The sequence below is a fragment of the Polyodon spathula genome, chromosome 2 (genome assembly GCF_017654505.1).
Source record: "Polyodon spathula isolate WHYD16114869_AA chromosome 2, ASM1765450v1, whole genome shotgun sequence".
NCBI lineage: Eukaryota > Metazoa > Chordata > Actinopteri > Acipenseriformes > Polyodontidae > Polyodon > Polyodon spathula.
The window spans coordinates 63,393,013-63,420,992 of NC_054535.1; the positions used below are offsets into that span (position 1 = coordinate 63,393,013).

At 35.3% G+C, this 27,980-nt stretch overlaps 1 protein-coding gene across 1 annotated transcript in view; it reads right to left on the reverse strand.

Annotated features, from left to right (window-relative positions):
- Positions 1–6,310: 6,310 nt before the first annotated feature.
- LOC121299039 (polycomb group RING finger protein 3) overlaps positions 6,311–27,980 on the reverse strand; it is a 91,300-nt gene continuing 69,630 nt past the window's right edge. Inside the window, exons 5-10 of the mRNA XM_041226520.1 lie at positions 27,567–27,622; positions 26,594–26,704; positions 21,158–21,246; positions 13,536–13,673; positions 9,939–10,019; positions 6,311–6,811 (exon numbers count right to left, since the gene is read on the reverse strand). Of these exons, the coding sequence (XP_041082454.1) occupies positions 6,764–6,811; positions 9,939–10,019; positions 13,536–13,673; positions 21,158–21,246; positions 26,594–26,704; positions 27,567–27,622 (523 nt within the window). The 3' untranslated portion in view covers positions 6,311–6,763. The remainder of the gene's footprint in view (positions 6,812–9,938; positions 10,020–13,535; positions 13,674–21,157; positions 21,247–26,593; positions 26,705–27,566; positions 27,623–27,980) is intronic.

Sequence of the window (27,980 nt, forward strand, 5' to 3'; positions counted from 1 at the left end):
TTTTTATCAAATTACTGAAATGACCACTAGAGTGTGTAACTAATTTCTGCCCCATCTGCAAGTTAGTAAATGTAAATTTTCTATATAAAATGGCAGAGGGGACAGAAGTTAAAGATGCACACCCTAGTGGTTGTTTAAATAATAATAATAAAAAAAAAATAAAAAAAAAATCAGAAATTCAACTTTTTCCGTGGTTGGAAAGTAGTTAGTAAGCCTGGCATAATGCCTTAAGTAAAAACAGCAGAATGGAATAATACAGAATGCATATCAGATAAGAAACGTAAATAACATTTGATATAAAGTCAATTAAGAACCTTGTTATTTGTTTGTATGATTTTGCATTCCTCTTCTGTACTTTCACTCTAAAAACAGATGAGGTTCTACTACAGACATGAAATCAACATCAACTGGAACATCCAGAATAAAAAAAGGATTTTTTTATGAATCCATATAAGGTGTCACAATCATAAGATTAAAAGAAAAATGAAAAGAACTACAGGCATTTATAATAGCCAGAGTTTTCTAAAGTTTGAAAAGCAAAGAGACATTAGGGCTGCAAATAAGATAAATGCTAACATTTTGGTTTCCTCTCTACTTACTGAACTACATAACCTAAAATAGTTGTTCCTCTTTTTCTCAAAGGCAGAGTTTATTTTAGATTGTGTGAACACACAATAAACCCTGCTAGATTCACTTAATTTACACACTTCCTTACATATGTATATACAGGGATTGGTCAAAATAGAAACAACTGCAACACGTAGCACCCACTTTTACATAAAACAGACCGTCCCTCACAGAGCGGATGCACTTGTTATTTTATTCAGATTCTCGCTGCAAGTCACTTCTGATCACAATGGGAAAGACTACAGATTCAAAGCTTTGATCGAGAGGTCACAGCAGGTGCTGATTTGCTGGCTATTGGCTATTCTATTCAAAACTGAATACATTTGTGTTTTACAAGTAACAGTGTTGTATGTAATAAATCTCTGGCAAATTTTGCCTAACAGCCTGCAGATGCTGAATTAGAGGTGGTAAACATTTAAGAATGATCAAATATCCTCCAGAACAATTTAAATACCTTGCAGACTTTAATCAGACCTAAACCATTAAACTAACACTATTAACCACGTTTTGGCAGATTTCTATTATAATTTTTTTTTTGTCCAAACCTTGTATGCACATAGCAACTATAAGCGTGCCCTGACCACAAGTTGATAGCTGGATATTTTAAAACTGGATTCGCACAGGACTAAATATCACCACATAAACAGGTGACTTTAGACTTTTTACTGACACTCTGAAATGTAGTCCTGTGTTAACTGTCCATTTCTTTTTTATCTCGGATAATTCTCAGGAGGTCCTCCCATTTGTTTTACAGGACATCGAGACCTTCTGTAAAATTTTAAACACATCCTGTGTCTTTGTAGTCCCGTGCAAACAATCCGTGTTAGTGTTACGTTTGAATTGATACAGCATTTCTGGGGTATTCACCTCAAAGCAATACCAGCCTTTACAATAAACCAAAATAAAATAATAAAATTGGTATGATCTGTCCTGAGACTTTACAGCTCAGTAAAATGCAAGAATTGGGCATAACTAGGCTTGCTACTATTCAATTTTAATTTTTTTGCCAAATTCACGATTAATATAGATGGGTTTTTTTGGAAGAATTTACCGCATTTTTTTCGATCTTTATTTTTCAGTTGAAGCAGAGAATGGGTGAAATCGACCTTTATGCTTAAAAAGAAAAAAAACAAAAAAAACACGAATTCTTATGCCATTGAGAAACATCTCATTTAGCAAAACCCCTTTATCATATTCAACATGAAACAAAACCAGTTATACAAATTAAAAAATGATCTCATATAAGCTGTAGAAAACATAATAGAACAGTGTATTATACAGACTTCTATAGCATAGATTTTTAAGTAAAAACAATATGCACAAAACATTAGATAGCTGAACAGAACTAATTTGTACTTATTATCCACAGTGAGCTCCACCCCTCTCCTGCTTCAGCACAACTGGAGTCACTGAAGGCAAGGCAGATGGCCCCGCTTCATCCTGACGTGGAGACTTCAGCCGTCGGCCAGAGTATTGTGCACAATACTCTCAAGTGTTTTCCTCTTAGACACCATTTTCAAATCAAACTAGTAACTGTCTTCGTATATACCTATAGCAAAAGCCTACCTATACAGCTTAACCCGCTCATTTCAAAGTAGATGCTTTGAATGACAGGCATTGTAGCTGGCAAATGAAAATGCAGTCAGTGCAGGTTTGATGATTGATAATCATTTAAACAAATGACAGCATTCTAGCACTGCTTCAATTAATGAGATCTGTCAGAAGAGGATGAAATGACTGACAGTGAAACTACAGCAGCCACTAAGTTGACTGACAGCTATCCCTAGCCATTCAGGGCCGAACGGAGGCAGGACAGACAGCAAGTAATAATACTAATTCTAATTTTGGTAAGAAAAAAGTGTAAGTGTGACGTTTATTTTATATACATTTATTTCAGTCAAACTCATATTTTTGGGGAATTCAACAATTAACGAGCTTTACCGATTAAAATAAAAAAGTAGCAAGCCTAGGCATAACCAATATCTGGTTGGCCAAAAATAGAAAACATAAAATTGGCAACTAACAAAAATGATGCTTTCAACAAAACATTTGGAGATGTGTATGGAAATACATCACACTCAAGGGAGCGGTAATTCGACATAGTCAAAGTGCCGGTAGCCTTTGGAAAAGAAGATACAATTAAACTAAAAGGAGCTCAATTGATGCACTTCGTTCTTCCTCCATCTTGCACAAGTTATTTACATCCTATTCATTGATTACAATTGCTGCACAAAAGCACCCTCTCTGGCCATAACATCACATTTGATTTTGAATTTAACCACTTTCCTTGCTGAAAACTAGTTCACATCTAGGAGGCTACTAGATGTCCTCTGCTTATGACCAACTCCGAAGACACCTGATTTTTAATCTTGTGTGAACCATGCTTAAGAATGCATATTAAAGTGACCAGCTTTTTCCATCAAAATCTGAAAGTATAACTTAAAACTAAGGTAAAAGTCTTTAATCCATAACTATACAAACTTAATGGTAGAATGTGCCAATACAAAATGTCTTCAATGGAAATAAAAAGTGGTAACTGGGTTTTATTTTATCTTATACCTTAATAGGGGGATTGAAAAGTGTTAAGGGTTACCCCTTTTCCCAAAAACAAGATTCAAAACTCCATATACTATTTAATAAACTAAAAATAAATGTGAAATGTTCCCAATAATTCTAATGATATACAACACACTAAAAAGTCACTTTAAAAATACAGCACAACTGAAAATAAATACTATTTAATAGTATTTTTTTTTTCTATTAATTTAACTCTGAACCCGAATATATAATTACAGCCTTTCAGTTTCTCAGATCGGTCAAAAAAAACAAAACACAAACTTTCATTGGTAACTTACTGTACCTTTCCAATAACATTTAAAATTGTGGCATGGTTACTAAAAACAGAATTTCATGTTTGAATGTTATTTAAATGCATTCCATAATAGCCTTGGTGTTTAACTGTAAGAGACAGGATGCTCTCCAAAAGCAAGAAAGAATAATTCAAATTTCCATTCCCAGCACTGGCAAAATCTACATTAAACAACATTACCTCTATGATCTGATTCTTGTAGATAAAAGTCGGAGCTGAGCTTACACTCTTGCATTACTGAACAGTTTTCTCACCACCATAAATCCATCAGTAAATTAAGGCTGTGCAGGAGATGGATATTGATGTTATAGCACCATCCAGTCATGTTGATGTGACCACCTGATCAAATGCTATTTAAAAGCATTTAAAAAATGTTGACTAGTTTATAGAAAACTGAAGGAACTGATCTGAGTCACTCTGTTGCTCTTTAAGAAAAGTAGAACAAAGGAGCCCCAAACTGTCTTGTTTCACATTAGCATTGTTCAAATGTGCACAGCTTGAAAAGAAAAACTGCACAACAGCACCAGGTTTTTAGAGTTGCCAACACTTTCCCAAAATATTGTAGTCTTGTCATTTCCAGGTAGCACATGAAGCAGGAGCCTTGGAAGCTTGATATTAATACATGTCAATTTGAACCACTGCAGCTCAAGAAAACAACCTACTGGTTTGATGTTTTTCTCTGCTATAGTTATTGTCTTAGCTTTACATGTCCCTCAAACAAATTAAGTTCAGAATGAAACGGTAAAATGATTAACCCAAATGAAACGTGGCAGTAAGTAAACAAAGAAAAGCAGATTTGATCACAAAGACATTTACCCTTTTAAGCAGAAAGTTTGTTTGGAGATTTCTAGGGCTGATCACACACCAGTTTTTAATAAAGGCCTATATGTGAATTGTTTAAAGTTAGGTTAGTAGGCCACAAACAGAATCGAAATGATGGCATCAAAAGAACTGTATCACCCTACATCGCACAACAAAATGGAACTCCCATGCAATAGCACTAGCCAGTCCTTAACCTTATACTGAATTAATGACTTGTGAATGGGTATGTTTCAGACTATATTAAATTGCAGTGAAAAGAAGTTTGTTGGGTTTTGGGTTTATTGGTGGTCAGTGGTCTTGCATCTCAAGAAAGATGTGTCAAAACATTGGTTTTGCTGCTGACAACAGCCACACCTAATAACTTAGATAACTGTTTTTAAATATTTTAAAAAGAAACATAATCCTTTACCAGAATTTTCACTCTCAATACTGGGTTTTCTAACTTTTGTTATCAAAAATTGCTCTGTTCAACTACTAGCATTTTAGGATAAACACCACATTACAGCAAATGGTCATCCTTTTTGAGCATGGATGTTTTACCCAGAATCTGTAGTAAAACTGCACTTTCATACAGAACTGACATCTGATAACACAAGTACTTACAATTTTTAAGTGGTAACATAGCATATTTAAACCTGCAAGTGCAGCTTGGATCAGTTATTAGCAACCTGGAATAGTCTCAGTGAACAAATATTAAATACAATGTAGTTGTGAACAGTTATCAAAATGGGGGTGTTTTGCTACTGCAGTCTTTAGGTGATATGCATGGCTGCAGAGTTTAACCAAATCGGTTCTCAATAATTTTGTGTGCTCTTAAGTTTGTTCCGGGTGTAAACAAAGCACACCAAAGACATACCAATTCACAGGATTTCACTATAGTATAATTGAACCCTTCAATACAATTGGAGAACTTTTTAATTATTGAATTGTATTTTTCATTTAAGGGCTGTACTGTTAAAATAGATACTGTTTTGTTAATATTAAATTGACAATATTATACATTTTCATTAGCAGGCAATCATATATTAGAAACTGTGATATATTGCTTGTTTGTTTATACTGGGTCGTAAAGGATTCATATCAAGAACCACCAAGTACATTTTTGATATCTTGATTCAAAGTCGTCTCAAAATGCAGAATTTCATCTGCCAAAAATGCAATTCATGGTATTAAAACTGGAGTCCACATCTTTAGAAATTCAACATATCAAGAACTGAGAGACAGATTCATTTGTTTACATCTCCCAGCTCCTTTCAATAATTTATTCCTTTATAATAAAGTTTTGAATATCAAAATATGTTTTGATAACACACGAGTTTGTTTTTATCATCACCATCAACATCATTAATTCAGTATTAAACATTCAAACAGCTTGCCTCATGAAATAAAGCAGACACCAAGCGGCAGTACAAATGTATAATTGGCAAAAAGAAAATAAAAATTAAAAAAATCCTTATTTAGCTATAGACACATCAGGGGCTTCCACCATTGGATTTGTCTTTAAATATCACACTGAAGAGGGATGGGGGGAGGGGGTACCCCCTCCCCCAAAAGTTAAAAAATCCCCTTTCTGGATGTATTTATTTACATGGGGTCATATCGTGAAAACCCTGGTACGATTTTTTAGAGTTTTGGGAGGATTACTGAAAATATAGTTCTAACCTAATATCTTGTATTTATTGATTGGTGGTATAGAACAAAATGAGTCATAAAGTGTTCAACTGAGTTTCATTCTTTTAATTGGGTTTTAACGGTCTTCTACTATGTGCCAGACTTTTTTACACAAAATCTTTATAAAACTGCTTATAATAATATTATATAATATATATATATATATATATATATATATATATATATATATATATATATATATACACACACACACACACACACACACACACACACACACACATATATATATATATATATATATATATATATATATATATATATATATATATATATATATATATATATATATACACACACACTTTCTGTGCTCCAAGACTTACAAAGTGAAACCTGAAAGAAAATGGATTGGTAAAAACTTTCCACCTCCTCCTTCTTCTTTTCTTCCCTGCATCCAATTTGTTTCACAATTGGTTTGGGTGTAAAAATATAAAGCCTGGTAGTTTTGCAGCAAAGGACGAAGTGATGTCCAAAAGTACAAAACTGTACAGTGTTTTGTTTTTGTAAACAAAGTACCAGTAGTGTCTTGGTGCCTTTTCCACGTTCTCTTCTGTACAAAAGTATAAATATATGCTTTCCTTGAATTTTTCACATATCTAGGACACAGAGGACAAAGTAAGGTTGTTTTTTCCCCACGGTTACAGCATCAGAAGTTCCTGTGTGTGGTTTGCTGGTTTGCGTCGCATGACGTGCTGGATGATAGTCTCTGCATAAGAATAACATTGCACTATCCTGGGCCAAAACAACCACCCTGTCCTACAGCAAGTCCATTTTAGGTCTGTAATGCAGCAGGAGGGGTGCCTTCTGTGAACACAATGGAATGAACAGTGTAAGGTCAAATGCAAAAGGACATCACAATCATCATTTTGATAGCACATATAGGTTACTCAAATACACACACACACAAACACACAATATTATTTCTTCTCACCCAAAGTAGGCTGTACTAATAACAGTCAAAGGTGTATAATAATGGAAAACACTAGTGGAGGCTTTGAGTAAGTTGGGGATGCTCCTAACATCGATATATATTGTAACTCCTGAATGTGTCTAAAACTTTTGCACGGCAGTGTATATATGGGTCATTCTACAGAAATGGGACAAATTGAGTCCCCATTGGAAAGTAAAGTGTATTTAAATATTTTAAAAAATTACAATAATTTTGTTGGATGCAATACATATTTATTTCTTTAGCTGTTTTCATTAACATTTAGCAATATGCATAATTATATTTATGCAATATTAACATTTAAGGGTGGTTTTTAATAAAAGTGCAGTGTCCCCACCTCTAGCTCTTGTTCTCGTCAAAACAAATGTATCCTATAGAATCATTTTAGAACATAACAATATTTTTTAAAAAGGAATGTTGTGTCATAGTATAATTTTGGACTAGTATTTAAAATATTTTTTTCACTTTTGAATAAAAAGCCATTGAAAACATGTCCCCAGTTTTCAATGTCATTACAGTAACAGACAGTGTATTGTAAAAACATGCCTTAGGCCACCACTTTGATGAACAGAGATCAGATAATTTCCAACATGGCCACATGTTGAGTAGATAATTTTCAAACATTTCTTTTGAAAAAAAAAAAAAACACTTCTAGTGTCTGAAAATTATTGATTAGGTTTAGTATATGTCATTACTGTACATGCTATTTTGCTAAGAATAAAAGTTTCACGAAACAAATGACAATAAGTTAGAGAATTATTTCATGACATATGTTTAAAGTTAGGCAAGGTCACAATGTTTAGACCTAAAATAGTCATCACCGTAACAACTTATTTTGTTTTGGTAATGACACTTTTAGAAATGATTTATACAAAATTATTTTTAAAATATAAATTAGTTCATCAGTATTTCACAAAACTATTTTCTTCGAATGCAGAATGACTAGGGGAGGGGCATTAATGCCCTTTAAATCCACTCCCATCTGGATTACTAGAAAATGGATTATATCGTAGCAACCCCGGCACCGTTCTGTGTCTGCCGCCAGTCCTGCGTTTGTGAAACTACTGCCACGTTCTTTTAACAAAACAACACTTGCCAAGCTGTTTGGGTATGCATTCTGGGAGCTGTAGTTCAAATGGGAGTGTGTGTCGATGTGAATGCTTTGTTTACAGGTACACAGTTTTGCTGACCCAATCAGCAAACGGCTCGTGTAACAGGCACACTCCTTCAGGGGCAGGATTCCTTGATTTTAAAAAGTCCCTCTTATCTTTTTATTATTAAACTAAGGAACCTGTTTATATTTTTCCACCGAACCTTCGAAGGGCCCTACCTCAACACAGACCATGTGCACACTACTCGGTTTGGTGCAGAAATTCAGCAGGACAACAAAAACGCAACAACAAAAACATTAAGTTTAGGGGAAAAGGGGAAAAAAAGTGTTTTAATGAAATGTACTGCAGCTTCCTTGATTGCAGTAGAAAAACTGCCATTCACTAAACTGCCTTCAGATTGTGGTAATAAATATCTACACTATCTATATTGGAAATATCTAAAATATGAGATGATATTTACTGTGGTGTATTTATCTAATTAACAGAACAAACTCACTGAAACTTGAATTTGTTTTTTACTGAAACAAATGGTTACACGTGCAGTAATAAAAAATAAGAGCTGGCTGAATTACATGCTCTCAGACCAGGACTCCACTAACACTGTGCATGTGTGTGAGTTGCATGTTATTTGGATGCAAACAATAATCAGCTCCATTTAGTGGTGGAGACTACTTCTCATATGTCTCTAGAACTGTGTAAAGTTTGAAGAGTTTCAATGCAACGGTGTTCTTGTTATGGAATACGCAAAATGTGGGCGAAACGTAAAAATGGCCGCCAACCATGTGATCAATCAGCTTTATTATTTTACTGACATTACTTCTCGTAGTCCTCTACTGTTATACAAAGTTTCATAAGTCTACTGCATTGTACCACTGACACACACTGCAATCTGTGCACAAAAGATCAATGCTGAAATCTCATTGGCCCACAGTAGCCATGTTTTTTTTTTTACTGTAGCAACTTCCCTTGAATAAGAGTAAAAGATAATCATACTAAGATCATGTATGCTCATTTTTGCTTCAATTGGATAAGTGGATTCTAAGAAGATGTTTGTTATTGATGTTACGCAACATTGCTAATTAAAAAAGATAATAATAAAAAAACTTTATTGCTGTAATAAATATTTTGCAGGCTCCCTCCTTTAAAATTCATTTTAAAGTCTTATTATTGACATATAAAGCACTGAATTACCCAAGAGAGATTCTGTCCCTGTGCAAACCTCTGCTAACACTGGCCTTTTATGCCTCCCAAAAGTAAAACTGACAAGGAGAGGAGAATACGCATTTAATTATAATGCCCCCAGACTGGAACTCATTGCCCTTTTCTATGATGCTTTGTCAATATTTTTAAATCACGAATCAACACTTACTTTTATAGTTTAGCCTTTTTAACCTGGCTATTTTATTTCCTCATTTTTGTAATTCTGTGTCATTCTTTTTCATTTCGAATTTTCTTAAATAGTTTTTCTATTGTTATTATTTATTGATTTTATTATTACTATTATTTTGTAATTTGTATTACTTCTTGATGTTGCACACTTCCTGTTTTAACTGACATGTAAAACTTTGAGATACTGTGGTACGAAAGGTGCTACATAAATTAAATAAAGTACAATTTACTTGAGACATGTTTAGTCTAGTTCTGCAGATGACCAGAAAACATACCTTTGAAACTTAGACCCAAAAACGTTGCTGCAATGCTTCAGATTTGTCATCACAGCACTTGATAGCTACAGCTCCTACTGTTGCCAATAACTTTGCCACTAAAAAAACATCCTGTTAATGTGGTTCGACAAAAAGCGGGTAGCATCCCCAATGCAAAACCATGACTGGTACTCCCTATATTCAACAAACAATACCTGATACCATACCTTAAATCTCCATCTCGTTACGACTACGAATTTCAAAGTGTGGTCCTTCCCCAAGATTTCTTCATTGCATAAAATATCCAACTAAGAAAGGAAGTAAATAAGTTTAATTATTTATTAAAGTCAAACATTTAGGATTAAAACAGATGACACCAATATTAAGTATTTTAACACTTCTAAGAAAGATTTAATAGCAAATTGTACCATGCCACGGCAATGTAGAAAAGAAAACTGCAGGCAGACTCATCTTGTGTATGCCCATATCTTGTTGTAGTTATTAATGCTGAAAGAGTTAAGACAGCACCCCGTGTACTTTCAACACAATATGTCAATCACCCTTTCATCAGACCATCAATAACAAGAAACTCCTGTATGAAGCTTTATTTTTTATTTTTTTTATTTTTTTAAAGTATAACTAGAAAAAAAAAACATGTACACTAATAATATCTCAAAAGTATCTTTTACAAATAAACAAATGAAACCGTGTTCTTCTCAGGTCTGACAGGTAACTGCTAATTCACTACTGTTTCACTACTTGCAAGGAAAAAATATATATTTGACATTGCATAGATCACCTCTTGTTAGAACAGGACTTCTCTGACTGAATCTTATCCACGCCTTAACAAAGGACATGCCAATGCACGCTGATCCAATCCCCTGGGCTTGTGGCAGATCAATGCCCTTTGCTTTTCTAGAACACTATCAGCAGATTCTTTCGATAGAGTAATATAGCCTATGGATGTTAATGACTGTTCTAATATGGTTTAATTTAGTTTAGTTTAATTAACCTCACTCTCTCATTCTGTCGACAATATAGACTGTGTTTATTCTGGACAGCTGAGTGTTTTTTTCACCATACTGTGCGTATTTCAGCTCCAGTATAAAGTACAGCATTTTAAAATCTGCTATGCTGCCTTCCAACACAGAACTCAGAATGTGACACTTGAGTCAGTGTTTATAAAAGTAAAATGTATTGTAGGATAAAAGTTATTATTGAAGTACATGAACATTTACAGAATTTGCTTAAAAGGCTAACCCTAAAGTGTAAAGGTAGGAGCAAACATACAAAAGATGAGACACAGAATACTGATTTCCGATAAACAACAGTTCGAGAGAACGGCTCCCTGAGAGTTTAAAAGGTCAGTAGTCACAGTGTAGCAACTCAGAAACTAGAATCATAATAAAAGTAATTTAACTTTTAACAATTAATGACGAAAGACTACATGTTGGTGTCTTATTTAGTGGGTTTGCTATCTAAATTAAGATGAATATCAATGATACATTGCCCACTTTGGTTGCATTACTCATAAGTAGAGCCCTGTGAATTTTTTCAATTTTTTTTAGAATTGTTCATTTATTTTTCACAAATTTCATTTTCTTTTGTTTTATTACAGATACACATTAATTAAAACAAATCAATACATGTATATCAATAATAGTATAGTATACGTCATGTTTTAACTACATACATAATTTTTATTAAATATTTTCAGCTTTAAAATATTATGACAAACTGACCTTGCACAGAAAAATTTAGATACTATAATTTTTCATTAGCAGCAGAAATGGTAAGGTACAGTTACCCCACTCTTTTAAATTGCCTATTTAAAGTAAATACTGCCCATGCCCTGTAAAAATACAAGATGATAAAAAAAAAAAAAAACATATATATATACATACACACATATATATATATATATATATATATATATATATATATATATATATATATATATATATATATATATATTTTTTTTTTTTTAAGGCTGTCAGTTAGGGTTTAAAATAGCAATAAGTTATATTTAGCAAATAATATCCCATCGTATAAATATTGACTGTTTTCTTTATCAATATATAGTAATATGTTAATAATTATCCCGATAGAACAAAATTGCCAAAAAAATAATTAACATAAAAAAGTCACGAATAAAAAATCAATAAACTTTCAAAAATTACAATGTAATTTTTTTAAATTTTTTTTTGGGGGGGTGTCTTTCATTTTTGTTTTACTGTATGAAATTTGTGTTTTCGGTTCATTTCCAAAATGCTTGAGCATTTTCTTTTCTGTCAAAATATATATAGTAGTAAATTGACAGTACTTGCACACTTAAGTTGTACCTTCTTTCCTTTGCTGTTTTCCACAAAGAAATCCTTATGGTCACGGGCACATTTTCTGCTCGGGTTTTTGTGTGTAGTCATTTTTACATTTCGCCACAATTCTGTTTTAAATCCTCCGTATCTTAACTGTAATACAGCTTTAAATCCCACTAACAAGCCTTCACTCCTGATAGTAATCTCGTTTTAAATCTCTGGACTGAAGATGCCGCGCGTTTTCTTTCTTTTTTTGTTTGTTTATACAGTCAATATACAGAGGGGCAAAGCATTTTCAAAACTGATTTGCTAGTAGGATGGGACCAGCAAATCAGATGCTAGTTAACACAAGCAGGAGAAGAACACCATGCATACTGCTTGTCTGTGGCAGAAATACCGTCAATAGCAAGGGTTCGGTGCAGTTTTTCTGATAAACTTAAATGATGTTATAAACTATGCAGGTTACAAAAATGTAATTATTGAATTGATTATCCGGCATTTATATTGATGTATATAATGAGTGGAATCAATCAAAAAATAGATTTTTGACTTAATTGTAGCAGCCCTAATACATTTACACTGTCCTACTATTGTGGGGTTGTCATAATAATTGCACATACAGCAACCTACCAATTAATCCTTAGATATGCCCTTTTTTTGGCTTCTTATTTCTTGTATAAACCTCCCAATTTAAACATTTTATTCTATTGTAGTGATCCGTGCAGCTGTGTTTGTGTACTTTAACTTCTGCTGTAATTGTGTTCACCCTCCCGCTCTGTATCTCCTGCCACTGATTTGTTGACCTCTGTCTGTGTCTGTGCATTGGCTTATGTCTGTCTGTCCTCATTGGTCCTAGTGTGCGGCTGAAGGCCAATAAGGTGGCAGGGTTAATAAAAAGAAGGCACTTCGATGCAGTTTTGTGCTGTTGGTCTTGTAACCTGAATAGCTGACAGAGAAGTGGTCTATGTGAGAGAAAGGTATGGTGAATAAAAGCCCTTTGGAAAGAAACAAGTGTCTCTCTTGTTTTCTGCCTCCTGCTAAAACACTACATTACATTTGCTTTATAATGAATTTGTTATTTTTTTTTCATTGTTTTACTTGTTTTACTTTCATACGTTTTATAGGTTGTATTTCGTTTTATTTCGTTTTTTTTTTTTTTTAAAAAAACAAAAAAAACATGTGCTCTGCTCAAGACAAAATAAAAACTAGATTTTGACAGTGTACAGATCAGCTCTTGCTAGAAAATGAGACACATGAAAGCAATCAGTGAGGTTATCTTGTGGGTAGGTTTCAACTGGGGGAAATCATTTATTCTTTGTATTTCAAAGCTTTAAAAAAAAATAGTATTCATGATTCTTTACATTTTTAAATACTCAATTAAAAACAACAACATGTTACACAAAACCTTTTAAAAAGGATATATATATCACTATCTTCCCAGGAACCGCAGCCTGCAAGACCTATTAAAACCCCAGGTGGTCTGCACCAGCCCTGGCAATGCTCAATTACCTCATTAAATGATGCCAAGTTGAGCTTTTTGGCTATGAACTTCTTCAAGTGTAGGACTGTGGCCTGTGCTGAGCAACGGATCCATTTTCGTTTCAATCCCCGCAGCTTGCTGCTATTGCATTCCAAGCAGATGCTTACCTTCAGGAGAAAACAAACACACAGGCAGGGAAAGTTAATCAGAATTCGCAGTCCTCACTGGTCATTCCACAGGCAGCCTTTATTAACACTAGTGTCGCCATAGCCGCTTTTTGAAAGGCTTTTGCAATTCAAATTCAAATATCTCAGTGTATGTGAATATCTTGTGCATGTCCATTCTTAAGTGCTACTAAATATTTGAATGAAATGCCCATATAGTGTTTCAGCTGCAGAATCGTAAACATGAATAAGTTATAAGCACTTGCTTCTGCAACCACCAGACCTGCAGTTTATGCGGCATATTGAAATCAATACAGTATAGCTGACAATTTAGTCTGGGCTTTGTAATAAAATCTAACTAATTGTGAAAGAACTTATTATAATACTGTTGAGTACTTGAAACACTGATGAAAGTCATTCTACACATCATATATATTATTATTATTATTATTATTATTATTATTATTATTATTATAAGCTCTCTGCACAGATCAGTGACCATCGGGACTGATGCTATACGAAAGCCAGAGACTTGCATTTTACAACACATCGAAGTATGGTGTAGATGTATTTGTGAAACGGCACAGCAGAATTCTGTCAAAGGCGGTACTCGCAGGTCGCCTTGGCTTTTTTTTTTTAACAATTTGGACCTGGCAGCCACCAACTCTTTGGTTTTGTACAAGGAGTGCACCAGCAACACAAATCACTCGGAGGGACTTCATTTTGCAGCTAGCCCTGGAGCTACGGCTGGCAAATGCCCCTCAGCCTTCAGCCAGTGCTGCGCCCATTGGCACACAGAATAAAAGACAATGCCAGGTTGCTAAATGCAATAAAAACAGAACTTTTGATGTCTGCGGCCATTCTGAAAAGACAATCTGTGGCAAATGCACTGGTACAGTTGAAAAGTGCGTTTTCTACATAGATTGTACTTACAAAGCTTTAATAGAACTTTGAATAGACAGAGCAAGCCTTTGAACTTCAAGAAAAGCGCTTTCACGTTGCATACGTTATGTTATATTTTTGTTTTATGCTATTTTTATAACTAGTTATTTATGTTTTATAATTCTATATGTGCACACAGCTTTCTACACCTGTTTACACAGAAGTGTATTGCATGAAGTTTATTTTATTACAGTTTTTCATGTTTATGTATATGTGCTCTATTTGGGAAAAAAAAAAAAAAAAATTTAATTTTCAATATAAAGTCAGAGTCTTTATGCTCTGAAAATGTTATGTATGATGTTCATAAATAAAAAATATTAAGTGGTGTCTGATTGATTATTTTTTATTTTCATATGGAAACCATTTTAAAATGCACATTTTGCATGTGCGGTGGTTGTATGTAGTCCAAAATCTCGGCAGTTCTAGTGTTAATCTTGCAAGATGAGGCAGCGTCATCAAAGCATCCTGGCATTACCTCTTTCCGTTTTCTCATTCTCGCACTTAATTCAAGCTGTTAGATGCACACTTACTCACAAACTCTCCCAAACATGCATTCATAACTTTCTGAAAATAGCCAGCCTCACACACATACTTTAAGCTGCAGTTTCCAACAATCACTTTTTAAATTCTATATAAAAATTATTTTGTATTGTCAGTTTACAACATTCTTCAATATTTAGCAGTCAGTGCAGACAACATTTGAAGAAGCCTGACCACAGATTGTACATAAATCAATGTTAACCTTTAAATATTGCTTGCCATAACACTGCAAAGGGTTATTAATGTCATCTTCAAGCTCTCTCTCTCTGTTTATTACACACAAAGCAAATTACTGCAAGATATAAGCCACGCCATGGAGCATCCTGCTAGCAGATAAGCTTGCCAGACACTACATAATGAGCTGTTGCAGAACAAGAGGAACAGATATACAGTGGCTTGCGAAAGTATTGACCCCCCCTTGGCATTTTTCCTATTTTGTTGCCTTACAACCTGGAATTAAAATGGATTTTTTGGGGGTTTGTATCATTTGATTTACACAATATGCCTACCACTTTAAAGATGCAAAATATTTTGTATTGTGAAACAAACAAGAAATAAGACAAAAAAACTGAAAACTTGAGCGTGCATAAGTATTCACCCCCCCCCCCCCCCCCCCCCAAAGTCAATACTTTGTAGAGCCACCTTTTGCAGCAATTACAGCTGCAAGTCTCTTGGGGTAGGTATCTATAAGTTTGGCACATCTAGCCACTGGGATTTTTGCCCATTCTTCAAGGCAAAACTGCTCCAGCTCCTTCAAGTTGGATGGGTTCCACTGGTGTACAGCAATCTTTAAGTCATACCACAGATTCTCAATTGGATTGAGGTCTGGGCTTTGACTAGGCCATTCCAAGACATTTAAATGTTTCCCCTTAAACCACCCGAGTGTTGCTTTAGCAGTATGCTTAGGGTCATTGTCCTGCTGGAAGGTGAACCTCCGTCCCAGTCTCAAATCTCTGGAAGACTGAAATAGGTTTCCCTCAAGAATTTCCCTGTATTTAGCACCATCCATCATTCCTTCAATTCTGACCAGTTTCCCAGTCCCTGTCGATGAAAAACATCCCCACAGCATGATGCTGCCACTACCATGCTTCACTGTGGGGATGGTGTTCTCGGGGTGATGACAGGTGTTGGGTTTGCGCCAGACACAGCATTTTCCTTGATGGCCAAAAAGCTCAATTTTAGTCTCATCTGACCAGAGTACCTTCTTCCATATGTTTGGGGAGTCTCCCACATGCCTTTTGGCGAACACCAAATGTGTTTGCTTATTTTTTTTCTTTAAGCAATGGCTTTTCTCTGGCCACTCTTCCATAAAGCCCAGCTCTGTGGAGTGTACAGCTTAAAGTGGTACTATGGACAGATCCTCCAATCTCCGCTGTGGAGCTTTGCAGCTCCTTCAGGGTTATCTTTGGTCTCTTTGTTGCCTCTCTGATTAATGCCCTCCTTGCCTGGTCTGTGAGTTTTGGTGGGCGGCCCTCTCTTGCCAGGTTTGTTGTGGTGCCATATTCTTTCCATTTTTTAATAATGGCTTTAAAGGTGCTCCGTGGGATGTTCAAAGTTTCGGATATTTTTTTATAACCAAACCCTGATCTGTACTTCTCCACAACTTTGTCCCTGACCTGTTTGGAGGGCTCCTTGGTCTTCATGGTGCCGCTTGCTTGGTGGTGCCCCTTGCTTAGTGGTGTTGAAGACTCTGGGGCCTTTCAGAACAGGTGTATATATACTGAGATCATGTGACAGATCATGTGACACTTAGATTGCACACAGGTGGACTTTATTTAACTAATTATGTGACTTCTGAAGGTAACTGGTTGCACCAGATCTTATTTAGAGGCTTAATAGCAAAGGGGGTGAATACATATGCACGCACCACTTTTCCGTTATTTATTTTTTAGAATTTTTTTAAACAAGTTATTTTTTTCATTTCACTTCACCAATTTGGACTATTTTGTGTATGTCCATTACATGAAATCCAAATAGAATTCCATTTTAATTCCAGGTTGTAAGGCAACAAAATAGGAAAAATGCCAAGGGGGGTCAATACTTTCGCAAGCCACTGTATATGACCCACAGTGAAACCGTGATGAGCCAGACCTCATCTTCTGGATAAAATTAATAAGCCTTTCAACTTGCCTATATGATTTTTCAATCTGATCTCTTTGTATACATGCCTGTCAGGAGGTGAGTGGTGTTGGTGACAAAGGGACTGTCCAAATCGTCTTAATTAACAAAATAATCATTTTTTTTAATTTCCAATAATCATTACTGTGTTAGTATTTTGTGAAACTGTTTTGCTTGGGACTGAAAACCCACCCTTTTACCCCTATACCAGCAACGGTATGGGGGTAAAACAGAGTTTTACCCCCAGAGTTCAATTGCATTCCATAGGGAGGTAGTGCTTCATCTTGACAAAATAATTTAAAAAGCAAATGCAAATGGCAGAATACATTTCTTCCAAATTAAAACATATACTGTAATGTACATGGGGTGTTAAAATAAATGTCTAACCCAATTTGCCTTATTATTTTTATTTACCAGTCTGCAATGGTGTTTAGCTGTAATCAGACTAGTCTCTACTCTCTGTCTGAGTGAATGACTGACAGTCTATAGTTTTCAATCAGCCTTCTGAAGGCTGGCGCCTGCTTGCCAGCTGCGTTGCTTTGGTCAGTTGATTAGCACCGGGACTAGTGAAAATAAATACCAGACAGTGGAGTTTTAATACTCAACAAAATATGGAGTTCACGTTTTGGATCCAGCATGGAAGTATTCCGTGAAAGCTGGCTCCAGACAGTGGTCTGTTCAGGTGTTTTACAATATATTGGACCTTGCAGCCATCAGCTCCTGTGTACTTCACACAGAATGCACGGAGAAGAATTTACCAAGGACAGAATATATTTTACAGTTAGCACAGGAACTTTGCAAGAAGCATTTGGAACAGAGGGAGGCTGCCAAGCGTGTACCCACAGCTGAAGCTGGCAACCCCGCTGAGAGCCGCAAGAGACGCCAATGCCAGGTTGGCAAGTGCAGTAAAAATAAAACTCTGGACAGCTGTGCCCTATGCAGAAAGGCAGCATGGAGAAGTGCATTATCTGTGTTGATTGTAAACAGCCTTAGACTCACTTCTTGTGCTGTACGCTTCTGTAAAATATATTTTCTAAGTTTATTTACGTTGTTTAGTTGCTTTTGCTCACCTGATAAACCGATTGCTGTTGAAAAGTAAAAGTAGTACTGCTATCGTTTGTTTTATAAATATGTACAGTATGTTGTAAACCGATGTCTGTTCAGATGTTTTTTTATTTATATATATATATATATATATATATATATATATATATATATATATATATATATATATATATATATATATATATGCATTTTGGTTGTTCAGATGTTTGTGGCATAATCAATAATAAATAAAAACCTATTGCTTCTCCTTTTGTTATACTATTTACAGCATTTTGAATACAGCCGTCAGAAAGACTGCTGCAGGGCTTCTAGGTAAGAGTATATCTCGGGTCCTTCTAGTGTTAAACAGGCACTGTAAAACAACATTAGGGTACAAAACAGGATACGATGCAACCAGTAGATTTTCACCGGCTAAGCTGATATTCAGCGAATCTGTTCATAGCAAATCTGTATTTCGTTGTAAACAGTACAACGTTTTTGGTAAACCTTTAGAGTCACCCAATTAACACCATGTGATACTTTGTCACAAAACCTCAATTTGAAGTTCGAGCAAACTCAAATATACAATATTTATATAAAAAAGAATTTCAAATGGTTTAGAAGGTAATTTAATTGGACAAGATGTCTTGTTAAATAAAAAAATACTCAACTGCAAAATGAAGAAAATAAAGCAGTTTCTTGTCAAGACTTAGAAGACAATCCAGGGCTTATTTGTTGGAAAGCTTCTATTTCAGGTGTGATCTGAGGAATGTTATACACTGTGACAGATATACATAAAATACATGTCAGAACCACAACAACTCAAACAGATATGAGGAGCAACAGTAACTAGCTTTCCTTACTATCTTTCAAATCTATGTTTTCACCTCTTGTAGGCATTATCAACATTATCACTACCCCAGTTTTATTGTGTTGAATGTTTTTATTTTTATTTTAGCACTTTAGTTTTATTTTAACTTTAATTTGGGATATACACTACAGATTCCTCTTGGAAAGTTATCAGCAAAGCGCAAGAACTGCCAGACTCTCTATACAGCAAGGATAGTTTGTGTTTTCAAGGTATTGGCGCAGCAAAAGTAAATCAGCCAAAAGCACCATTTCACTTTTAATTTGTAGTTCCCAGCACTCTTAGGTGAAATGTAGAAAAAAGTCAATACCTGTCATAAGGTAAGAAAAATAAGTTGCCAAAGTAAGGTAAAAATGTCCTTCCCTTCCTCCTCCTTTTTCTTCCAATGTATTTTTTTTTTTTTTTGCAGACCCCAGGCACTTTTATCTACTCATATGTATATTACAAGACATCCGAGTTTAATGATAATTAACTTATTTTGTCAACATGGAAATATATTAGGGAACGCACTTATTGTGACGTCTATATTAATAACATTTATATGAAATTATTTATTTCCGTTTTAAAATGGAACATTTGCCTGCAAAAAATATACATATTTTTTTATATAAAACAAAAGGTCTGGCACGCGTGAGATTTGATGACACTGTTACCTTCAGTTTGCAAGCATGTTGTGTTACTGACAGTGCTACATGATTAGTTGAGACAAGCAGTATTTTGAAAGATGAAGTCAGCCAGCTGAGCATTCTCAGGACTTCTAGGTATGACAACTTTTTAGATTGATTCTGATCTTGATCTCTGAAAAATGTTGGATTCCTGTCAGTGTAACGCTCATTGTGGTCCCTCTCGATACTGATTAATGAGAGTAATGCTATTTGTGGTCCCCACTGGACAAAAAGCATTGGCTATATGAGAAGGATATGCTAAAGGATAGCCTATACATTTGGTAAAAGTAAAACAAATAAATAAATACATTAATAAATATTGCATAAATAAATTAATACACAGACATGTATTTATCTTGATATCTAATTATTTACTTTTTAATATTGGATATAAATACGGTATGAATGTACTATATATCATTTTAACAACAGTTAAAAATGAACTAAGAGTAACATACAGTAGAATCCCGTTCATCCGAACAGCTGGGGCAGATAGCAATGGTTCACATTAATGAGCGTTCAGATGGCAAACTTGACCCCCACCGCTTTTACAGTTGCCAAAGTTGCCCCAACCTGGCTTGTGTGATTCTGAAATCTCCACTTTAAATGGCTGGGCACTTTTGATTGACGTTTTTTCACATTTCCAATGTATTTTTGTTTCAGATATATTATACAACAACAGGACACTGCTCTCCCATTGATTTCTATGGACATTAGTTGTTCTATTACTCAATAACAGAACCACATATAAAGCAAGGCTAACATGACACTAAATTAATGAAACAACTTGCTAAGAATGCTCAAGCCTTGCTCTGAAAATGTTCTCTCTTTCAGTAAGCTACAAACAAACTTAAATACATAAATAACAAAGTTAGTATCATAGTGATGTAGTTGTAGTTCCTCTGTAATAATGGAACATCATGATTGACTGGAAACTTGCATAAATTACCTGGTACCCATTTACATCACCTGTTTAAAAATAACTTACCTGAGGAAGCTCTCGGACTTCCCTTTTACTGTAAAGTACACACAAAATAGCCGCAATAAAATCGGCAACCTATTTGTGATTTAAATATTCCTGCTTTCGTCATATGTATCATGCTAGCTACAACACTGGAAGTATATACATATCTTTGGATACTTGTGTACATTTATCTTTGATTTATAACTGGTGTGTTCTGCTAACAGATCAATTAGGACATACCCTTAATAAAAGTAAATGTATCCAGAAACAGTTAGTGACACAAACAGTAAAGGCCCAAGAAATGTGTGTGTGTGTGTGTGTGTGTGTGTGTATGGGAGGGGGTTACCTGCTCGTCACTTCTGTGGTAATCATTATCTTCCTCCTGCTTCTCTTCTGTTGTCTCTTTGTTTGATGTGTCTTCTGGTTTTGTTTCACCTTTTGCATGGAAAAGAAAAACCATTTGGGTCACAAAACACAGATGATACACCACTATTTGGAAAACACTGAAGCCAAAATTCAATCAAGTTTTACAACATTTATTAGTCAAAAAATAAACAAAAATAAACTAGCAAGGAGCAGGAACACCTGTTGAGTTATTTGTTGGAAGCTCTGTAACTAACATCAACATAGCACAGGGGTAAATGCTTTGTGAATAGGGCAGTTAACATTCTTCCAAGTTATAATGAGGCTAATATGGTTGTCATTTACTTTATTTACACTAAAATGTTGGTAATTAGTGAGCATATTGCATATATTTTTTCAGTATATCTGTAAATGCGGATTTTCAAATTAAAATATTTCTATTCTAAAACCCCAGATAAGTGAAATATACTAATAAATTGAATAACAATGTATAACCATTCATAATACAATGGGATTCAGCTAAATAAATCCATTTGAATTCTAAAATAAATGCATAGATTACAAAGAACTGCAAAACAGAGCTTTATAAATGCATAAATTAGGATACATATCTTTTTGGTGCGAATGTAACTTTAAGGCACTGTCCGATTTTCATTTGTCAGGGACTGCTCATCCAGTTAATTTACATCCTTAATCAAACTCTAAATAGAAAACTCAATGTGAAGCCTTGACTAAACCACTAACAATTACCCTCTCCATCTTTCTGAAATGGTACTTACTTTTAAAATGGCTTAATTCAAAGTCAGGACACACCTAGCACAACCTCAATCTATTAACAACATGTGCTTTTCTCTTGACTATGGAGTGTATTTATCTCCTCCAGCAAAAGAAAAAAAAGCTGTGACTTAAAACTTAACACTTGTGATTAATGAAAGAGGATTTACTTTCCCATTTGCATTAGATATTAGATAGAAATGTGCCATTTACTAATTCATTTAAAAAATGTAATTTAGTCTGATGAGTTGAGCAAGAAATTTTTGCCATTTAAAGCCTAAGATCTGTTTTTTTATTATTGAAGGACAAGACTGTTTATCTTCTAATACTATATTTGATTTAAGACTGCAATCTACTGCAGTATGAAATAATGAACATTCAGCTATGGATTTGCGACACTGAAATTCTAATGCAGCGGGCGTTCTGAAAGACACAAATTTAATGGAATGTCTTTCAAAAAAAATAACCACCCCCTCCTGAAAGCTCACTGTAAAATATGTACAAGGACTGTCTCCAGCTGAGTTTGAATATTTATACAGAAAAGTAAATGCAGAAAGGTGTCCAAATAGATTATTTGTCTACATAGCTAATCTCAATGCATCCGGAGGTCCAAACGGGTGACTGGGTGTGTACAAATCATAATCCCAATGCAGTGAGCTCTTCAAATGCTGTGGGGGACATGAACAAGTTATTCCCACCAACATCTTATTTTTAACATAGATTAAGCTGTAGTATAAAAAGGTGGCATTTACAATCAAGCAAGCCTGATTTTTACTTTAGTGAAAAAGTTGGCTACAACAGTTTTTTTTTTTCGTTTTTTTTAATAAAAAACGTGTTAGTTGTTCTTTGCTGATATTAACTCTTTGAGGTCTACTCTGCACCTGTCAGGCACATCAGGTCCAATTTATTTTCACATGTGCTGTTTATTTTACATGTGCCGTTTAAAAGTAATTTTAATTAATAGTAACAGGTTTAAAAGGCACTGCATATCAACAGGACACTCAGTACTACATCTCTAACCCTGCCCAACTCCTTGTTCGCTGTATTTATCACATACAGTACCAGTCAAAAGTTTGAGTACACTTGCTGGAAACTAGGTTTTTTTTCATAATTGACAATGTTTTACGTCATATACGTTTCTGTAAATACTTAAAAATGAAAACACATGTTACAATATACAAAACAAAACATGAGTATCAAAGCAATGTTCAAGAAAATTGAAAAGTGTCTCTAAATCTTAGATTCCTCAAAATAGCCACCTTTTACCTTAATAACAGTCTCACAAACACGAGGCATTCGGTTAACAAGTTTCAGCAGGAAATCACCCGACATGTCTTCCAAGCTCTTCTGCTGCAATTCCCAGAGATGTAGGGCACTTGTAGGTAGCTTTGCTTTGACTCTTCTGTCCAGTTTGTCCCATACAAGTTCTATGGGATTGAGGTCTGGAGACTGGGAAGGCCAGGTCATTAGATTGAGTTTTCCTTCACTTTCGTTCTTCGCCAAATAGTTCTTGCACAACTTTGAGGTGTGTTTTGGGTCATTATCTTGCTGAAGAATGAAGGACTGCACAACTAGCCGTAATCCTGATGGAATGGCATGCCTCTGAAGTATGCTACGATAGCCATGCTGGTTGAGCTTGCCATGGATTTGGTAAAGATCACCAACTCTGTCACCAGCAAAGCAACCCCAGACCATGACACTACCTACTCTATGCTTAACAGTGGGAACCACACATGCAGAACTCATGCGCTCACCCTCTCTGCGTCTTACAAATACTGGGCGGTTGGACCCAAATATTTCAAATTTTGACACATCAGTCCATAAGACCGACTTCCACTCCTCAAACGTTCAGTTTCTGTGTTTTTTGGCAAGTCTCTTCCTCTTATTCTGCACTCTTAACAATGGTTTCTTTGCAGCAATTCTTCCAGTTAGGCCAGCTTCACACAATCTCCTCTGAACAGTTGATGTTGAAACATCTGTACTTATAGTAGTATTTAGCTGAGCTTGTATTTCAGGGGCAGTTAATCGCCGGTTTCGCAGACTTGTGACTCGAATTAACTTGTTCTCTGATTCTGAGGTCACCCTTGGCCTGCCTGACCTTTTTTTTTTTTTTTTTTTTTTTCCGGCTTCCAACTGTCTCACTCGGCCATTGAAAGGTTCCCTCAGCTTTTTCTGGAGAAAAAAAACTACAGACATGTGCTTGATGGACCAGAAAGGAAAAATTGTAATGTCGATCCTGGTCCGACATAGGACCGCAAAAGGGTTAATGTTCAGCTTTCATATCGAAATGTGTGTGCTTACTAATAATCAGTTAGATTTCAGAATATCATCGACTCCATTGGCCTGGGGCAGGTACACTTCACATAGTTCACAATTTTTTATTTATTTTGGTGCTTAAGAATGCGGGAAGTGGCAGTGCTGTCGGTGCGGCCGAACACAACTGTACTCTTCTTAAAGTATTCTGTATGGTTGATCTGCACTGCCCATTGTCACGAATCAGCTGTGTGAGGGCTGGCATTTAATGTTCCTAAAGTCAATGTCTGATGACAAAACATGAATGTCAATATATCTATCAATAAGCAAGCCATATTATAACATGTTGTACATGTTATTGTTTGGGTTTGTTTAGTGCTTCTCTTTGGTAAGCTGCATGTTCGTATTATAGGTTCTGTACAGCATTGTGCATAAATGCCACTGGAACTGGCCCTGCCATTTAGTGCTTAGTGCTTGTGTTTGTACTTAATAAATGCTCAGTTAGTAGATATTCTATATTTTATGCTGAAACACATGTCCAATTTTGTGGGTTTACTATTACAAAAACCATAACTTGAAAAAGATTGAACAGTAAAAATGAGATTTACCTGCTTAGCAAAAAAAAAAAAAAAAGTTTGCCTTTACAACCCCATTCCCCCCCAACCCCACCCCACTATTATTAAACAAAGTTAGGCACCCCTGATCCTACCATTATTTAAATGAGTTTCAACATGATAGACGCTTGCAAAAAATACTGGTAATGTACAGCTCCCTGTATTTAACAATGAAGATGGAGAGCAAGCTTCCCTAATTTAGACATATTACTATACAGGCCCAGAACCATTGGAGATTAATTTGCCTCCCACACACTCTTAATTTTGTGTCTGTGCTTAATGCTTAAATGGAAAATGTTGAGTGTGCTTTTAAGGTCTTTTAGAATATATATTGTTGTCCATTTTCATTTTAGTTATACTGCAGTATAACCAAAATGTATATTTAGTATATATATGCAGTAAATGGTATTTTGTTTTCAGAGCCTCTTCATAAGTGGTTTGCCTGATTCGTTAACAGGTACATAGACTTCATGGGGACCTGTATCAAGATCGATCGACGGAGCGCTAAACTGGCGGAGTGTGAAATAGCGCTCTGCCGAGGCATACATCTGACTCCATCACAAATGTAGTAACTGGCCTAAAATTAATGAGGCACGGCGCAAGCTGCCACATTTAAATGAGATTTCCGCTGCACCAGTATCCTGAAACCCTCAAAATGGGCTACAGTAGCACAGATTAACAGACTAATCTGAAAAACAGCACCTTCCCTCCAAATGGGCTACCTCAATTGAACAAAAGGTAATTTAGAGAGGCAATGACCCATGTTGACCAAGGGTCTTTATATTATATTATTGTTATTATACGACAGATAAAACCAAATATGCATAAGGAAAAGGATATAATGAACTAAGTTTATTATACAACCAATACAAACAATTGTACATAATAAAATAGCCGGTATTGAGTTATAACTTCATCCTCATGAAGATCAGAAAGGGTAATGCACACCCAAATACTCTCCCTTCTCAGTCTCTCCCTCTGTTCCTAGGTTCTTCAGGAAAGTTAGAAACCTGCAGTCTCCATTGTAAGAAATGCCCCTACAAATTCACAATGACGAATTTCACGGAAATCGTGTATTTGATGCCTACCGTGAAAAACATTAATTTTATTTTCCTCACAGTATTTTACATTAGTGTACTCCACCTCCCTTGTTGATTTCACACTTTTATCAAGTAGAAGTAGCGCTACAGTAGCTGTACAGAGTCCAGCTCAATGCCATGCATCTGGTTACTACGGCAGCAAAATAGGCTATGGGAATTGTGTAACATAAGTTTTAAAGGTTTACAAAACTTGAAAATTGCTGAATTTGTCATTCAATGTTGTTTTTAAAAAAATATTTTGTCTGCTTGTTACTTTTTTTTTGCAGCCAAGAAAGAGCAATTGGTCAATGCATATAATTAAGGCTTGACATGCTTTGAAAAGCATGGCTAATGAGCAGCAGAGCGCATTGCACGGCAGAGCCCATTTTAGCGAAGCTAACACGGCCTTAACTAGCCCAAAGTGTCATGATACATACGGGCCAATTTTAAGGCCGACGTAAACTCAGCACTATGGTCTTAATGCCGTTGCAAACACTTGATACATGACCCCCCATAACTTTAAATAAACAACTATTACACTTCAAGCCTGCAATTGTTGATAGTATAGCTTAATTGTGATTGAATGGTAACCTGGAATAAGTCAACTAATATCTCAGTTCTTAGCATGCATGACTTATCGGTCTATGTGATTTGTTTTCTTTTTTATAAGTGGAATTAGCAAACAAAAAATAGACTAACCATTTCGTTGTGGGTCTAAGTGTGGCTTTGTCGAGCACATTTCACCTTTGACATCTCCAGGCACTTCCATACCAAGTTTCTGATAAAAGTCTCTCTGTTTTTTCAACTCCGCTTTAGAATTGGAAAAAAAAATAAATACATAAAATATAATATAATAATAAAAAAAAAAACACATTGCAAGGTTTTAAGCATAAGGGTTAAAAATATACCAAATAATGATGAATTTATGATGTTGGCCCGAATAAGATCCTAAAATTAGTCTCACTCCCTCTCCCAGAGTGATAAATGCCAGAGGCAGAAATACCCTGCCAACATTCTGGCATGGTTTCTTTTATTGTTGGTACTCTTGATGATATGTTATGAATAGCAATGCCTGGGGATAAGAAACAACTTTGTAGGTTAAACCCTGACCATGGCTCACTTGGAGTAAACATAAGTCTAAAATTAGAACAAAGCTTGCTTGTCCATGGTAGGTAAACCAACCTGGTTCAAGCATTAGCAAAATCATTGTTATTTTTATATTCACCTGCCCTAGGTTAATAACACTGGGAGCAAAGGGGTGTTGCTTCTATCACTGGCCTCACTTAAATTGTCCCTGTAGAACACCTCCATTTTGTCTTCTGAATGTCACTGATATGCAGTTCTGTGTAACAAAGTCCCTCTCAACAACATTGCTTTTTTATGTCAGTGTTTCAATAAGAGACTTTAATTTACACAGAAGCAGGGGACAATGTGACATTCAGAAGACAAAATTGATGTGCACTCTGCAGACAGCTTAAGTGGTGTGCTTTGGAATTGCTTTGGGAGGAACATGGCAGTTGATTAATGACTCAGTGTGGATAAAAATATCAAAACAATTGTGATTGGGTTTAAAAGTACACCCTACCAAAATTTAGTACACAGGCAGCAGTAGTTTGTGGGTGTTCAACAATGATTTCAATAGGTTTATAAGTTTTCCTATGTAGAGACCTACCATCTTGAAGTCCAGGCACCAGTTTGTAGACGATATCTTGCATTGTTCGGTCATGGCTACCACAAAAAAGAAATAATAAATACAGTTAGGAAAAGGACAACAATAAGACATAGTTTTACTTCAACTGCAAACCACCTGCAAGGACCATACATTTCAGACTAATTACACTATGTAACACAATTTTTGTTCCTGGGTAGTAAGTGTTATTTCCTAATTGTTTATGCCTCAAAAGTATAGAAAATGGCTATTATTCAGAACAAACTTTGCTTTTGAGACCAGAACAGTGATATTTCAAAATATAAATATAGTATAATTGTAAATCTCGAAAAACTACTCACTTCTAAATCTTTTGTAGTCATCTTTGTATTACGTTAGTATAAATACATGTTAATTTGGATTCATATGTTGTTTTTT